At 39.1% G+C, this 15818-nt stretch overlaps 1 protein-coding gene across 5 annotated transcripts in view; it reads left to right on the top strand.

Annotated features, from left to right (window-relative positions):
• Window positions 1-15818, top strand: part of SIL1 (SIL1 nucleotide exchange factor) — a 264597-nt gene that overhangs the window by 165332 nt on the left and 83447 nt on the right. For all 5 annotated transcript variants that reach the window (XM_021005078.2, XM_021005077.2, XM_021005076.2 and 2 more), the window contains one exon: window positions 4031-4151. In XM_021005078.2, coding sequence (XP_020860737.1) covers window positions 4031-4151 — 121 coding nt within the window. The remainder of the gene's footprint in view (window positions 1-4030; window positions 4152-15818) is intronic.

Below are 15818 nucleotides of genomic sequence, written 5' to 3'. Positions count from 1 at the left end.
CCTTTTTCCCTAAAATAAACTGTAGCCCCTTGATTCGCTGGAAAATTGGCATAATTAGCTCTCGTGCCTGGTGTCTTTCTTTTGATCTTCTCATCCCTTGCAAGGTCAGCCTTGTGGGTCAGCGTAGGTATCTTTTGAGTATGTTTGCTGTTATTTTTTGATCTCATTGATATGGCACCTGGGATGGTGTGCATCCCAACCTGTCTTCTTATCTTCTTAGGTAAATTGTAGGTTTGACCATGTTACCCTCCAACTCTAGGGAGATCCTGTTGCATTTAGGGTCAGATATAAACTCTGTCCCTTCTGCCCCCAGCTTTAAGTGTCCTCCCCTAATAAATTATTGTGTTGATTTTGATTGTATATTATATATTATATTTGATATTGATTATATTGTTTGATATTTATTTTATGCATAATTATATAGTGTAAATATTGTCTTTCCAGATAAAATATAAGATTCTCGAGGTCAAAGACTAGTTAATTTTTGGCTTTGTATCCTCAGTGTATACCACAGTATCAGGCACATAGTAAAGCTCTTAATAAATGCCTGTTGATTGAATGATTAATTTCATTATCTTAGGTTTAGATGTTTGTTGCCGCCATTTGAATAATATGGGAAATATTGGCATTAAGATGGTAGTCTCAGGTAGAAAGACCAAATGGACTAAATGGCTTCTGAGATCCCTTCTAGATCTCAATCTGTGGTTCTGTAATCAGTTTTGGAGGGGCAGTCAGAAGATAGGCGTATCAGATCAATACTGATTGAACTTTGAATTGATTCAGTAATTCTGGAAAACAACTTGGAATTATGCAGGAACACTTACAAAATTGCTCATGCCTTTTCACCCCAAAATTATAGCTCTGGTACTATCCCAGTGAGGTTATTGATAGTAAGGAAAGAGCTCTTTGTACAAAAATGTACACAGCAACATTATTAATGATAATTAAAAAGTTGGAATCAATATATGTGCCCAACAGTAAGGGAGTAGTTGAGCAAATTATGGTATAACAATTAATGGAATCTTATTTTGCCATAAGAAATATAAATGTGAAAAATTCACTTGGGAAGCTCCATGAAATGTAGGCTTTCATGAAATGATACAGAAAGAAGAAGGGAGGGCAAAAAAACCCCCCAACTACAATAACATTAATAAAGTCAAGAGGGAGCGGCAGCACATTTTTGCTTAAGTGCAGACTGTGTTCTAATCGATCTGCCAGTTTTCAGGCTCTCCCTTCTCTAATTCATCCTTCACATGGCTCCTAAAATATTCCACATCATTCCATTATCTAAAAGCCCACAGGGTGTCCCTATTATGTATGGGATAAAATAGAAACTACTTAACCTGACATTTAAGGCCCTCCACAATCTTACTCTAAACTATCTTTCCCTTATTACCTCATGTTATTTCCTTTGGCTTACTCCAGTTTCCTGCCATACTGAACTTCTGGCTCTTTCTTACGTTCTTAGGTATAGAAGGTAATGTCAGGTTATCCCACCACTGTGCATTTGCCAGAGCTATCCCGACTTCCTGTAATGACCTCCATTGTCTTCTCTTCCTCTCAAAATCCTTACCTCCTCTTAAGGTTCAGCAACTTTGCCATTTCTTCTGAGAAGCCTTCCTCAGATTATGTAATAATGACTTATTTTTGTACGTGTTGTAAGCCCCAGTGAAATGTGGGTTTTTGGAGAGCAGGTACAGATTTTTCTGTCTGTGTGCCTGTCTCTTAGGATAGGGCCTACACATACAATGCGCACCTTATTAGGTGTGTGAGCTGAGCCAGAGTGAGGGCCGGAGATGACCAGTGGCAGTCGTTCTTACCTCTACTACCATGAAGTCTTTTTTTCTTTCATGTTTTAGTTTTGTTTTAAATGACCATATCCTGTATTTTAAAATGAGTATTATTTGGTTCATACCTTCTGTGCGGAGTCATGTGAAAGGAATAATTTTGGAAATTCATGTACTACAATTTGTTTCTTCTCTAATTGATAGGTATCTACTTTGTTTCTAATTTTTTTTTTTTGCTAATGCAAAAATGTTGCTGTAAATATATAGGTGTATATGGGAACATTTTTCTTAGCAGTGGCCTCCTTTGGGTATAAGCCTAGTAGTATAATCTCCTGATCAAAGTATATGGAAATTTTAGTCATTTTATTTGCATAATTCCAAGTACTTTCCAGAATTTTTTTTTATTGACTCACAGCTCTACAATACTTTTTACTAGTGTGCCTAACTTCCCACAGCCCCTCCAACATTAACTATTTCCACATTTTGCTAACGTTGCCAGTTTGCAGGATGTTAGGTGAAACCTCAGAGTTGTTTTGATTTGCGTTTCTCTTATTATTAGTGATTTTGAGCATTCTTTCATATGGTTGTGAATTCTTTGCAGTTCTTTTGAGAACTATTTGTTCATATCCTTTGACCACTTATCTATTGGATATGAAACCTTTATCAGATAAATTTGTTAAAGATTTTTTTCCCAGTCTAGTGCTTCCCTTTTTATCCTAGGTGCATTGTATATCATATGTCTGTTAATTGTTTTTATACCTTGGATAACCTTTATTAGATAAATTTGATAAAGATTTTTTCGCATTCTACTCTTCCATTCTTATCCTAGGTGCATTAATTATCTTTTGCTAAAGCTTTTCAGTTTTATCTTTATCCTTTGGTTAAGAGTACATCTCCATTTATATAATGCATCCTTCTGTAAGACAGCAAGAACCTTAATAAGTTAGCTGCTGGATGAACTGACAGCAGGATGGCTAATCCATGATATATGAAACAATACTAATTATTAATAATTAATTTTTGAAAAAGCTGTTAAAACAGTTATCGTCACTTGAGAAAGTTGTCTTAAGGATCTGTCATTCATTACTTTGCAAAGTGCACCATTCTGTCCTCCCCTCCATCTTTGTGATTGGTAAACATTTTCTTAGGAAAGAGGTTATGGAGTCCGTGTCCTTCTTTAGTCTTCTGTTGAAGGCAGGGAATTGGTCTCCCTTTTATAGATAATGAGGCTGAGCCAAAAGGATAAGGTGGTAGAGACTGGAGAGAAGCTAATAAGGCACAGTTCACTGCTTGTCCATTTGTTCCCACCGTATATGCTTAGGGTCAAACCAGCTTGGGAAGATCTTATTCCGGTGCTGTTTTTTATTATATAATCTTTGGCAATGACTCTTTGCTGCAGCCCAGCCCCGTCTTCTCAGCATTGAACCCTTCCCTGGATTTCCCTGCCTAAGCTGCTCTGCAGGCTAGCTCTTATCCTGAGCATGTTGATTTCCGTTTCTCTGTTTTTGCACTTACTCTGTCCTCTGTCTGGGTAGTCCTTTGCCTCCACTCTGCCAATTTGTGTCTCTGGCCTCTTTCCACGTAGCCTCCCTAGAGCCAACACACCTCCTAACACCAATCACACCTGTACTGTACATCTCTGGAACACTTAAGCATTCAGTTTACAGTGTCTTATTTTTCATTTACTGACTTGTTGCTTTGTAATTGTGTTGGAGTTATTTTGTATGCTGTGTATATTTTGTTTTCCTAACTGTATAATAAGCTTCTTAAAGCAGGTACGACTCTTTCTTTTATGCTCACCCACAGAAGATTCTAGTACAGGGCTTCTAAGCATTAAAACATGAAATAAATCCTATTGTTTGATAACTAGTTCACCCAAGGAGTGAATGCTTAGGTTCTTATTGGCATCACATTGATTGTTTCAGATGCAGGGATTCACCTGTTCCTTACTATAGGCATGGGGCCACAGGTATGTGTGTAGGCAAGAGTGGAGGAGCCCATTTAAGGGTGCATCTGGAAGACATGTATCTAAAGGGTTTGGCATTTTTAGTGCTTAAATTCAGCTTTTTTGGCACTTGTCACTCTCCCCTGAGTGAGAGGCTGGAGCTTCTCACCAGCAGGAGCAGTCTTATGTCACACAAGTTTGTGTGGGTGAGATAAAACTCTTTCAGGGTTTGTCTGAACCCAGAATTCCCTACTTTCTACCCTAGGTTTAATGTAGTGTCCCTCCTTTTGGCTTTTAGGTCAAGCTGTCCCTGCTGGTTCCCATGTGCGTCTGAATCTACAGACTGGAGAGAGAGAAGTAAAGCTCCCAGATGGGGAAAAATACCAGAATAACTTGAAAGAGCAAAAAAAAGGCCAAAGGTAAAAGTATAAGACCCAAGGGGACCTGGTTTATGGCGTTGGTTTCTGTAATATTTCTGACATTAACTACAGTAATATTCCTTAATTCAAAGTACAATAAAAAGCCTCATGAATCCAATACTCACTGATTTAGAATTTGTGTTAAAGCACCTAGGAATGGACTGAAGTTTACCTTTGTACTAGCATCACAAAGCAAATGAATAGTTTGAGCAAGATTTTAGAAGGGTTTAACCTTTAACAAAACACAGCTGTTCCTAAGAACTTAAAGATGAACTAACTATTTGCATCCCAACAGTTAATGAGCTGATTATAGATGAGCCTTATTTATTCATTAAAGCAGGTCTAGCAGCCCTTCTATTTTTTTTAATCAGTGCTCTTTTTTTAGAAAGCAAAAAAATCTGCATTAAAAAAAGTTATAATTCAGAATTTTCACTAATTCACAAAACCTCCAGTTTGTTTAAATTACAGCAGCTTTATGTAGTCTAGAAATTAAAGTACTATTTTAGCGGTTAGCTTACCCTGTTGTTTAATGTTGAACATCTGGACAGTGGAAATAAGAACACTTGTACTGCCTACCTCAAAAGTGTTGTATGGAAAGCCTTAAAGCGATATTTAAATGTGAGCTATATAATATTAGGTAACTTGAATCCAAATAATTCATTTGTACTCTGTTCTTTGTATTTTGAATGAATACGTTATCCTTCCACAGTGTGTCCCTTTGTATGGGGTTTAGTGTATCTCTCTCTCTGTGTCTCTCTCTGTCTCTCTTGTGTTGTGTGTGTGTGTTTCTCGTATCTGAGTGGATTTCATTTTGAATAGCTAATATAGATGTGTGATTGAGTTTGCGAAGTCAAGGTTTTTGGTTGGAAACCTCTGATGAGCTTAACATAGTGACGACCCATCTTTGTTAGTTCAAATCCAGCCTCAGACACTTACTAGCTGTGTGACCCTGGGCAAATCACTTAACCCTGTTTGCCTCAGTTTCCTCATCTGTCAAATGAACTCGGGAAGAAAATGGCAAACTGGGGCAGCAAGGTGGCGCAGTAGATAGAGTATCTTGTCCTGGAGTCAGGAGGACCTGAGTTCGAATCTGGCCTCAGACACATAATACTTAGTAGCTGTATGACTCTGGGCAAGTCACTTACCCCCAGTTGCCTCACCAAAAACCAAAAAACAAACAAACAGAAAAAAACAGTGGCAAACTACTCCAGTATCTTTGCCAAGAAAACCTGAAATGGGGTCATGAAGAGTTGGACACAACTGAACTGATTAACTGGAAAAAATAATTTTATTTAGCCCTCACCTACAGGCACAGTTGCTCCTGTGGCACTCCAGGGTTATTTCCCACAAATTCATGGCACTTTTCTTCAGTTGGATAATTGATTGGGCTTTGTAAGCTTGTTTATAACCTATATCTGATAACCTTGTCTCCTGTTTCACTGACTAGATTGAGATAATCGGAATTAATTTTTCATTAACATTCTTTTAATTCCCTCTGGTCACAGAATAGGTGTCCCTGCTTTTTTTTTTTAACCCTAATCCTTCTAACTGTGTGCCATTGTAATCCTATTGTCTTCTGTCTCTTTACATCAGATCTTGGTATTCATCTTTCTTTTGTTCATTTTCCTTTTCTCTCCTTCCACCAGCTCCTCCCATCAGCCAAAAAATATTGAAATATTTTTCCCAGTCCTAAAAAACCTTTCTTCTATCTGGTCCAGCTACAACTTTCCTCCCTTTCATTGATAACTACTTCTTCTTCTTCTTCTTCTTCTTCTTCTTCTTCTTCTTCTTCTTCTTCTTCTTCTTCTTCTTCTTCTTCTTCTTCCTCCTCCTCCTCCTCCTCCTCCTCCTCCTCCTCCTCTTATTGGGGTTAAATGACTTGCCCAGAGTCACACAGCTAGTGAGTGTTATGTGTCTGAAGCTGGATTTGAACTCGAGTCCTCCTGATTCCAGGGCTTGTGCTCTATCCACTACCACCGAGTTGCCCCCTCATTGTTAACTTCTTGAAAAAATTTATATATGCCTCAGATTTCCTTTCTAATTGATCCTGTTTAATCTAATTTCTTCCCCACCCCCCACCTCCTCTCCACAGGCATCCTATTCAGTCTGTACTTCTTTGTCAACCAGTGACCTCTTGAAATTACTAGATTTAGGGACAGCTAGATGGCACAGTGGATGGAGCACTAGCCCTGAAGTCAGGAAGACCTGAATTCAAATGTGGCTTCAGACACACTTACTAGCTGTGTGACCCTGGGCGAGTCTCTTAATCCCATTGCCTAGCCAAAAAAAAAAATTAAACAAACAAACACAACAACCCTTTATCCTCAAACTCTATGAAGTTTTGCCACTGTTGATGATCCTCTCCTCCTAGATACTTTTTTTTCTCTTGGCAGAGGTGCCATAGTTTCTTTATTTTCTTTGTATTTCTCTAGCCACTTCTACCTCCTTTTCTCCTAAGCTCCTTGTTGTGGGTGTGTCATTTGAGGGTTCTGCTTTTGCCCTATCACTTTAGCAGTCTTGTTTTGTCACTGTAGTTTCAACTAAAATCTCTAAGCAGATGACTACTAAATCTCTGTCTTTAGGCCTGATCTTCTTCTGAGCTCTAGACCCGCATCTTCCTGTAAGACATTTGTACCTGCATGTTTCATTGATGCCTCAAACTTTTATCTGAAACTGAGCTTCTCTTCCCCTAAATCTACTTCTCTTGACTTGGTTATTTCTACCTGTGGCATCACCATTTGCCCTATCTCCTAGCTGTGTATCTGTTGGTAATTCTCTGTGTTCCTTTACCTGTTATATCAGATGATGTTGAGTTCTCAGCAGCATCTCATATCTGTCTCTTCTTCTCTTTTCCTCTTGTCATCAGCCCAGTACAGGATGCCATCATTGCCTTCTCTGGGCTTTTTCCTCCTTACAGATATCTCTGTCTGCATTCTCTTTCTTTTTCCATTCCTCCATTCATACCATTGCCAGACCAATGGTCTTATGCAAAGATCTTTTTTTCTAGTCTGTGTGTTCAGACGTCTTCAGTGGCATCTAGTTGTCTTTGAATTAAAATTCAGCCTCCTCCACTTGCCATCCAAAGCCTGCCACAGTCTTTCACCAGCTCATCTTTAGTTTACTCTTCACAGCAGACTCTACTCTCTGCTTCTGCCCCCTCATAGGCACTATACTCCTAAGCCTTTGGAAGCCCAGTGCCATTTATAGGGCTGTTGCTAGTATCCAGTGTTTTGAACTTGAGCAGTATCTCATTTTTGGAGGGATACCTCTGTGGTCATGGCCCTGTTTGACACCTGATTCTTCCCTGAGGGAGCTCAGCAATTCCATGCTTCTTGCATGTTCATTCTCTGGCACTTTCATAACTCTGGCTTTTTAAAGACCTTCATAACTTGACCTTTTCCAGGGCAGCTAGATGGTGCAGTGGATAGAGCACTGGCCCTGGATTCAGGAAGACTTGACTTCAGATCTGGCCTTAGACACTTGACACTTAACTAGCTGTGTGACCCTGGGTGAGTCACTTCACCCCATTGCATGAATGCATAAATAAATAAATGAATAAATAAATAATTCGACCCCCTTCCTACCTTTGCAGTTTTCTTATACCTAATTTTCTGTGACACTGACTTTGCAGTTCCTTGAATGAAACACTCCATCTCTTCACTGGCTCTTTCCCATTCCAGGAATGCTCTCCATCTCTGTTTCCTGGCTTCCTTCAAGTCCTAGTGTCTGCAGGAAGCCTTTCCTAGTCCTCTTTAATTTTAATCTCTTGAACAGAAATATTTGCATGTTTTTTTCCCCTCACCTTGTGCAGGGTTGCCCTTCCTTGTATCCCCAGAATCTTGCACAGTGACACATAGACACAAAAATAAATACTTGTTGGCTCCAGAGCATAGAAGTGGCCTGAGGAAATAGATTGTGAATAAAGTGGAGGCCACCGAGACTCATCCTTGTCTTTCCATTGGTTTCCCAATGGGTCTTATTACCTTTTCTACAGAAGCTACTCCACCAGCAGCTCCTTAATGAAAGAGAGTGATGTGAGGACCTAGAATGCTGAGACCCTTGACCTTGAATTTTTCTGGCCTGCCTTTTGCAGTGGGCGTCTTCTTGGTTCAGTGCGCCTTGCCTGAATATTCTGGCTGTATTTTCTTTCCTGATTTTTCATCCATACTTGTGTTAAAGCTGCTCTTTGAACATCTCCACATTGTTGTATCTTTTGCTTTATGCAAAGTTATTCTTTTGTTTAAAGCTCTTTTAGAAAGTTTCCAGACAAAAGTCTCTAAGAAGTAATGGCTCACATTTATAAAATCACAGTATTCAGATCGAAAGAGGAGCTAACTTAATTATACAAACAGTGCATCACATTATAGGTATTATTCCAGAAATCAACAGTATTTCCATGCAGTATTTTCTACAGTTAATTTTTATTGTATTTTTCCTTAATTACATGTAAACAAACATTTTAAGCATATTTTTAAAATTTAAGTTTTCTTTTGTTATATTTTAAGCTCCAGATTCTTTCCCTCACTCCCTCTTCACCCTGCAGTGGAGAAGGCCACCATTTGACACACCCATGTGCATGTACACACATGTGCACACCTGTGTATGTGTATATGTATATAAATCCATACTATACATCTATTTATCAGTTTTTTCTCTGGAGGTAGATAGCCTCTTCCCTTATAGGTCCTTTATAGTTACATTTAAGTATTTGTAATACCTAGAATAGTTAGTCATTCACAGTTATTCTTTGAACAGTATTGCTGTCACTGTATACAATGTTCTTTTCGTTCTGCTCATTTTATTCTTCATTATTTCATGCAAGTCTTTCCATGTTTTTCTAAAATCAACCTGTTCATCATTTCTTACAGCACTGTAGTGTTTCATTGCAATCATTTACCACAAGTTGTTTAGCCATTCCCCAATTGATGGGCATCCCCTCAATGTTCACTTCTTTGCCACCACAAGGAGAGCTGCTATAAATATTTTAGGACATATAGGTTCTTTTTCTTTTTCCCTAATCACTTTGGGAGACAGACCCAATAGTTGGATTGCTGAGCTAACGGGTATACAGTCATAAGACTTATAAAACTCTTTGGGCATAATTCCAGATTGCTCCCCAAAATAGTTGGATCAGTTCATAGTTCCACCAACATTGTATTAATGTCCCAGTTTTTCCATATCCCCTCCAACATTTGTCATTTTCTTCTTCTGTCATTTTAGCCAATCTGATAGGTGTGAGATGATATCTGAAAGTTGTGTTAATTTGCATTTCTTTAATCGATAATGATTTAGAGCATTTTTCATATGGCTATATATAACTTTGATTTCTTCATTGAAAAACTGCCTGTTCATATCCTTTGAAACATTCATTTTAAAAAATTTTCAGTCCCAAATTCTTTCACTCCCTCGTTCTTCCCTTTGGCTTCCCCTGTCCCTGAGAAGGCAAACAATTTGATATAGGTTATACATGTGCAGTGATGCAAAACATTTCCATATTAGCCATGTTGCAAAAGAAAACGCAGACCAAAAATAAAAAAGCAAGAATAATAAAGAAGATTTTTTAAAAAAAGTATACTTTAATCTGCATTCAGACTTCATTGGTTCTTTCTCTGGAGGTGGATAACATTTTTCATCATAAGTCCTTTGGAATTGTCATGGATCATTGTATCATGCAATATTTTCTAAATTTATAATGCAAGGCACTATAAAGATTAACCGAAAACCAGTATCATAGAAATATCACAGGAAATACCAACAGCACTTACTGCCAGTCAAAAAACATTAATCCAGTTAAATGTATCTTACATGAAAAAAGCTTTCCATTTATCTACCAGTTTTGACATTTTATAGTAGTTGTATTCAGAAAGCAGAATAGGTATCAGTTTTCTATAGCAGCCCAAAAGGTATTACACTCACAATTACCATTCAAAGCACAGATCAGCCTCTAAGTCAGCAGGCATAGTAAGTGCCTACTGTGTAGGAGGCATTGTATTAAGTCCTGTGGATACAAAGTGTGACAAAAGACAGTCCCTGCTCTGTAGAAGTTCATAGTCTTATGGAAGGACAATGTGAAAACTATGTACAAGCATGATACATATGCTGGAAAAATTGATGTTAATCAACAGAGGGAACACATTAACATTAAAGATGAACAAGAAAGGTCTCTTGTAGAAGATGGGATTTAAACTGGTACTTCAAGCCACAGAATCCTGGAGATGGAGATGAAGAGAGAGCACGGGGCAGCCAATGAAAATAAATGTCCAGTGTTAGGAGATAGTGTATCTCCTGGGAGAAATGGTGAGGAGGCCAGTCTTACTGGATTGTAGAATATAAGAAGACCAGAAAGTTAGGAAGGGGCCAGGTTATGAAGTGCTTTGAATGCCAAACAGAGAGTTTCCTGGAGATAATAAGGAATCACTAGGGTTTATTGAATAGGGGAGTGATCTATGGTCAGACTTATGTTTTAGGAGGATCAGATTGATAACTGATAGATCAAAGAGGGGAGAGATTTGAGGCAGGGAGACCAACTAGAAGGCTATTGCAGTAGTTCAGGCATGAGGTAACATGGTGATGGCATTGTCAAAGGAGAGAAGGGGGCATATTTGTTAAATGGGTGGTGGTGAGAAGAGAGAGTTAGGAGTTGAGGTTGACATCTGAATTGTGATCCTGGGTGACTGAGAGGATGGTGGTGCCCTTGACAGTAAATAGGGAAGTTTGGAAGATGGGAGAGGGTTTGGGGAAGAGAGAGTAGGTTCGGTTTTGGACGTGTTGAATTTAAGATATCTTTGAGGATGTCTAATTTAAGATGTATAAGTGGCAGTTGAAGATATGAGATTGGAGAGTTTAGTTCTAGATAAGTAGAATTGAGAATCACCTACTTGGAATTGAATCCATGGGAACTGAAGTGATTTCCAAGTAAAATAATAGAGAAGTCAGAGAGAAGAGAGGCCAGGATAGAGTGTTAGGCCAGATCCACCTTTAGTAGTCCCAGCCTACTTAAAGATCTAGCCAAAGAGACTAATAATGAGTGGAGGAGAACCAGGGTAATAGTGTTCCAAAAGCCTAAAAAGAAGAGAATGTCAAGGAATAGAGGGTGGTCAGTATTATCAAAGGCCAGAGAGGAGTTGAAAAGGATGAGGATTGACAAGAGGCCACTAGATTTGGCAAATAAGATATAACTGCTGGTAACTTTTGAGAGAAGTTTAGGTCTCATGATAAGATTGAAACTCAGACTGTGGAGATAAGAAAGTGAGAAGAAAGGAAATGAAGGTACTCACTATAGAATGGCCTTCTCAAAGAGTTTTTCCACAAAGGGGTGAAGAGATATAGGATGATAATGAGCCAGGATTGATAGATTAGGTGGGGGCTTTTTGAGGATGGGTGAGACATAGGCATGTTTGTAAGCAGTCAGCAAGCAGCCAGTAAACTGGGAGAGATAGAAGATAAGTGAAAGGGTCTGGATGATAGAGGGACAAATATTGTTGGAGAAGATGGGATGGAATTGGATCATGTGCATGTAGAGGAGAAGGACCATCTCTTCATGTGTTACAGGAGTGAAGGAGGAGAAAGTGTGAAAGGCATCAGAGTGATGTGAAATGAAGAAGAGAAGAGATAGCTCTTAGTGAACGTCCTCAGTGAATTTTTAAGTGAAATACGTGCCAAGATTTTCAGTTGAGATGGAGAGGGAGCCAGCTGTGGGAGGCTTGAGGAAGGATGAAAAGATTTGGCAAAGCTACCATGCTGAGTAGGAGAGGTCTGGAGAGGTGTTAAGGATTGCCTTACCATGTATGAACCCAGTTGAGGATATGTAATATAAACATTTGTAGTGGAGCCACTTACTGTGGCATTTGATTTTCTCCATCTTCGTTCAGCAGCATGTGCCGGGGCAGGATGGCAGTGGTGAGAATAGTCTGAAACTGAGGCTTGTTAGAGCAGTATGGATGGTAGTTTAAAGGAGTAAAAGGGCTTGAGAGGAGAGGGTGGTGTAGAGTTGAGCTGTTTTACCCAAGGTTCAAGATAGTTAAAGAGGAGATTATGGTCAGTGTAGGACTTGTTGACCTGAGAAGGAACTTAGAGGTTAAGGAATTATCGGTCATCTTTGCAATGCAGATAGAGGTAGATGACAACAAATTGTCTTAGGCTAGCCAATTTTAGAGTTCATTTCCATAAGCATGGAAATGGTGGTACATTTGTGAAAGATGAGCAGATCAAGAGTATCCCCTAGCTAAGGTAGGATGGAAGACTAGATCATGGGAAATGAGTAAATTGAGCTGGAAGATTAGGTTGTTGAAGGTTAGGGTCATGTATGTAGGTTGTATATTTAAGTCCCCTAGCATGAGAACAGGAGTTGGGGAGGAGAGAAAGACTGTGAGCCAGGCACTGAACTCACTGAGGAGAGGAGGAGAGTATCCTGAAGGTCAGTGACCATCTACTACTAGAATTTCCATTGGGTAAACCCAGTCTTGGATTGAGTAAGCCTTCAAGGAGGGGAGGTTCCTGAGTGATAGTGGTTGAGGGAGAGTCTGGAAGGACATCGGGGAGTGAGGAATACACTAACTCCTCCACCATGGATAGGAAGCATCAGGGAGATGGGAGGTATTGCAGCCAGTGTTGTAAAGGGGAGTCAAAGAAATGGTGCCATCAGGAGGGAGCCAGAAGGTGGACGAAGTGTGACAGGAAAAGATTTAAGATGAAACTAGACATAGTCATCCTCACCTAAGACTGTGTTTCTGAATCATCAACCCACACATGTAAAAGCAGTGTATTTTCCTGACTCTGTGGCTTTGCTCCTGATGTTTGTTTCTTGCCTAGACCCTGAAAATTCCCGTGGAAATTGGAGGCAGAGGAAAATGAAAGCCATAACGGTTAAATATTCTTCTTAAAGATGGGAAGCAAGACAAGACTGGTGTGATTTCAGGATTCAGCTTTCTTATTTCCAAGTTTAGTGCAGTGAGAGGAATCATGGTATCTTGGAGTTGGAAGGAACATCGACCATTACCACATGCATGTTCCTCATTTTGCTAGGGAATGGATTTGAGGCGTGGCACATTGAGTGAGTACTGGAGCCTAGATTAGAGTCCTGCTGCTCCGGCCAATCACGAGGGGCTTTCTCTCGGTCATCAGCTGTGGCCAAGATTATTGGATTATGAGGACAGTGAGTCTGTGGATTACTTCCCCATCCTTTGAGAATTGTTAAATGGGAATTAGCTTGTGATGTAGTTTTCAGACTTTCCCAAGCTAATATGTTATCCTTGTTGCTAAATTTTCCTTCATTCCTCCGTTAGACAAATCTGCCATCTGTCCATTTAACACAAATGAGAACTGTTTGGCAAATCTATTGTCTCTGCCTCTCTGATGGATGCCTCTTCCCTTCAGAGTTGAATGGTCATAGCTTGGCTCAGCTCCAGGGCACTTTTCTGTGGAGAGTATTTTTCATGATGTCTAATAGGGTCTCTTCCAACATTGTTTCTTTCTTTTAAATAAGTTTTTATTGATTTGTTTTTTTACGTCATCATTGTTTTCCCTAGTATCTCTCCCTTTTCTCCTACAGAGCTGTCCCATATAATAAATATTATTTTTAAAAAGATTTTTAAAAAGATAAAGAAGAGAAAAAAAATCAGCACAATTGATCAATACAATGAAAAAGTCTGAAAACACATGTAACCTCTGTGGATCTCCCACTTCTACAAATGGATATCTTTTCTTTTGAGTCATGCTTGATCTTTATAATTTTGCTATGTTGACTTTTGTTTTTGGTGAGGCAGTTGGGGTTAAGTGACTTGCCCAGAATCACACAGCTAGTGAGTGTTATGTGTCTGAGGCCGGATTTGAACTCAGGTCCTCCTGACTCCAGGGGCGGTGCTCTATCCACTGCACCCCTAGCTGTGTTGACTTTTGATTGTGTGTGTGTTGTTTTTCTCTCCATTGTCATACTTATTTTGTACGCTGTTTTCTTGGCACTGCTTGCTTCATTCTGCATCAGTTCATATTGACATTTTGATGCTTCTCTGTATTCATCATATTCATCATTTCTTTTTTTATTTGAATATTTATTTTTAATTTTCAACATTCACTTCCACAAGATTTTGAGTTCCAAATTTTCTCCCCATGCCTCTACTCCTCCCACACCAAGACAGCGTCCATTCTGAATACCCTTTCCCCTAATCTGCCCTCCCTTGTATCACCCTCCCCCCTTTTCTTATTCCTTTCCCCTTCTGTTTTCCTGTAGGGCAGGATAGATTTCTGTACCCCATTGCCTGTATACCTTATTTCCCAGTTGCACATAAAAAACGATTTTTAACATTTGTTTTTAAAACTTTGGGTTCTAAAATCTCTCCCTTCTTCCCTTCCCACCTACCCTCATTGAGAAGGTAAGCAACTTGATACAGGTTATACATGTGTAGTCATGTAAAACACTTCCATAGTAGTCATGTTGTGAAAAACTAATTATATTTCCCTTCATCCTATCCCACCCCCCATTTATTCTATTCTCTCTTTTGACCCTGTCCCTCCTCAGAAGTGTTTGCTTCTGATTACGCCGTCCCCTAATCTTCCCTCTCTTCTACCGTTTCCCCCCCCCATCCCCTTTCTCCCTATTTTCTTGTGGGATAAGATAGATTTCCATGCATAGCTGAGTTTGTATGTTACTACCTCCTTAAGCCAAATCCAATGAGAATAAGATTCATTCATTCCCTCTCACCTTCCCCCACTTCCCCTCCACTATAAAAGCTTTTTCTTGTCTGTTTTATGTGAGATAATTTGCCCCATTCTGCCTCTCCCTTTCTCCCTCTCCCAGTATAATCCTCTCTCACCCATTAATTTTATTTTTTAGGTATTACCCCTTCATCTTCAACTCACCTTGTGCCCTCTATCTATCTATCTATCTATCTGTCTGTCTATCTATCTATCTATCTATCTATCTATCTATCTATCTATCTATTTTTTTCTCCCTCCAACTACCTAGTACTGACAAAGGTCTCATGAATTACAAATATCATCTTTCCATGTAGAAATGTAAATAGTTCAACTTTAATAAGTCCCTTATGATTTCTCTTTCCTTTTTACCTTTTCATGCTTCTCTTGAGTCTTGTATTTGAAAGTCAAATTTTCTATTCAGCTCTGGTCTTTTCATCAAGAATGCTTGAAAGTCCTCTATTTCACTGAATACCATTTTTTCCCCTGAAGGATTACTCAGTTTTGCTGGGTAGGTGATTCTTGGTTGTAATCCTTTGCCTCTGGAATATCATATTCAAGCCTCTGGTCCCTTAATGTAGAAGCTGCTAAATCTTGTGTTATCCTGATTGTGTTTCCACAGTACTTGAATTGTTTCTTTCTGGCTGCTTGCAATATTTTCTCCTTGACCATGGAACTCTGGAATTTGGCTACAATATTCCTAGGTGTTTTCCTTTGGAGATCTCTTTCAGGAGATCTGTGGATTCTTTCCATTTCTATTTTACCCTCTGGTTCTAGAATATCAGGGCAGTTTTCTTTGATAATTTCTTGATAGATGATGTCTAGACTCTTTTTTTGATCATGACTTTCCATAGTTCAATAATTTTTAAATTTCTCTCCTGGATCTATTTTCCAGGTCAGTTGTTTTTCCAATGAGATATTTCACATTGTCTTCTATTTTTTCATTCTTTTTTTTTTTTTACAATATCTTGATTT

Source organism: Phascolarctos cinereus, unplaced genomic scaffold, assembly GCF_003287225.1.
Source record: "Phascolarctos cinereus isolate Bilbo 61053 unplaced genomic scaffold, phaCin_HiC Scaffold_2;HRSCAF=192, whole genome shotgun sequence".
Lineage (NCBI taxonomy): Eukaryota > Metazoa > Chordata > Mammalia > Diprotodontia > Phascolarctidae > Phascolarctos > Phascolarctos cinereus.
The sequence above is the reverse complement of the archived record's forward strand: the minus strand, read 5'-3'. Positions and strand labels throughout refer to the sequence as shown.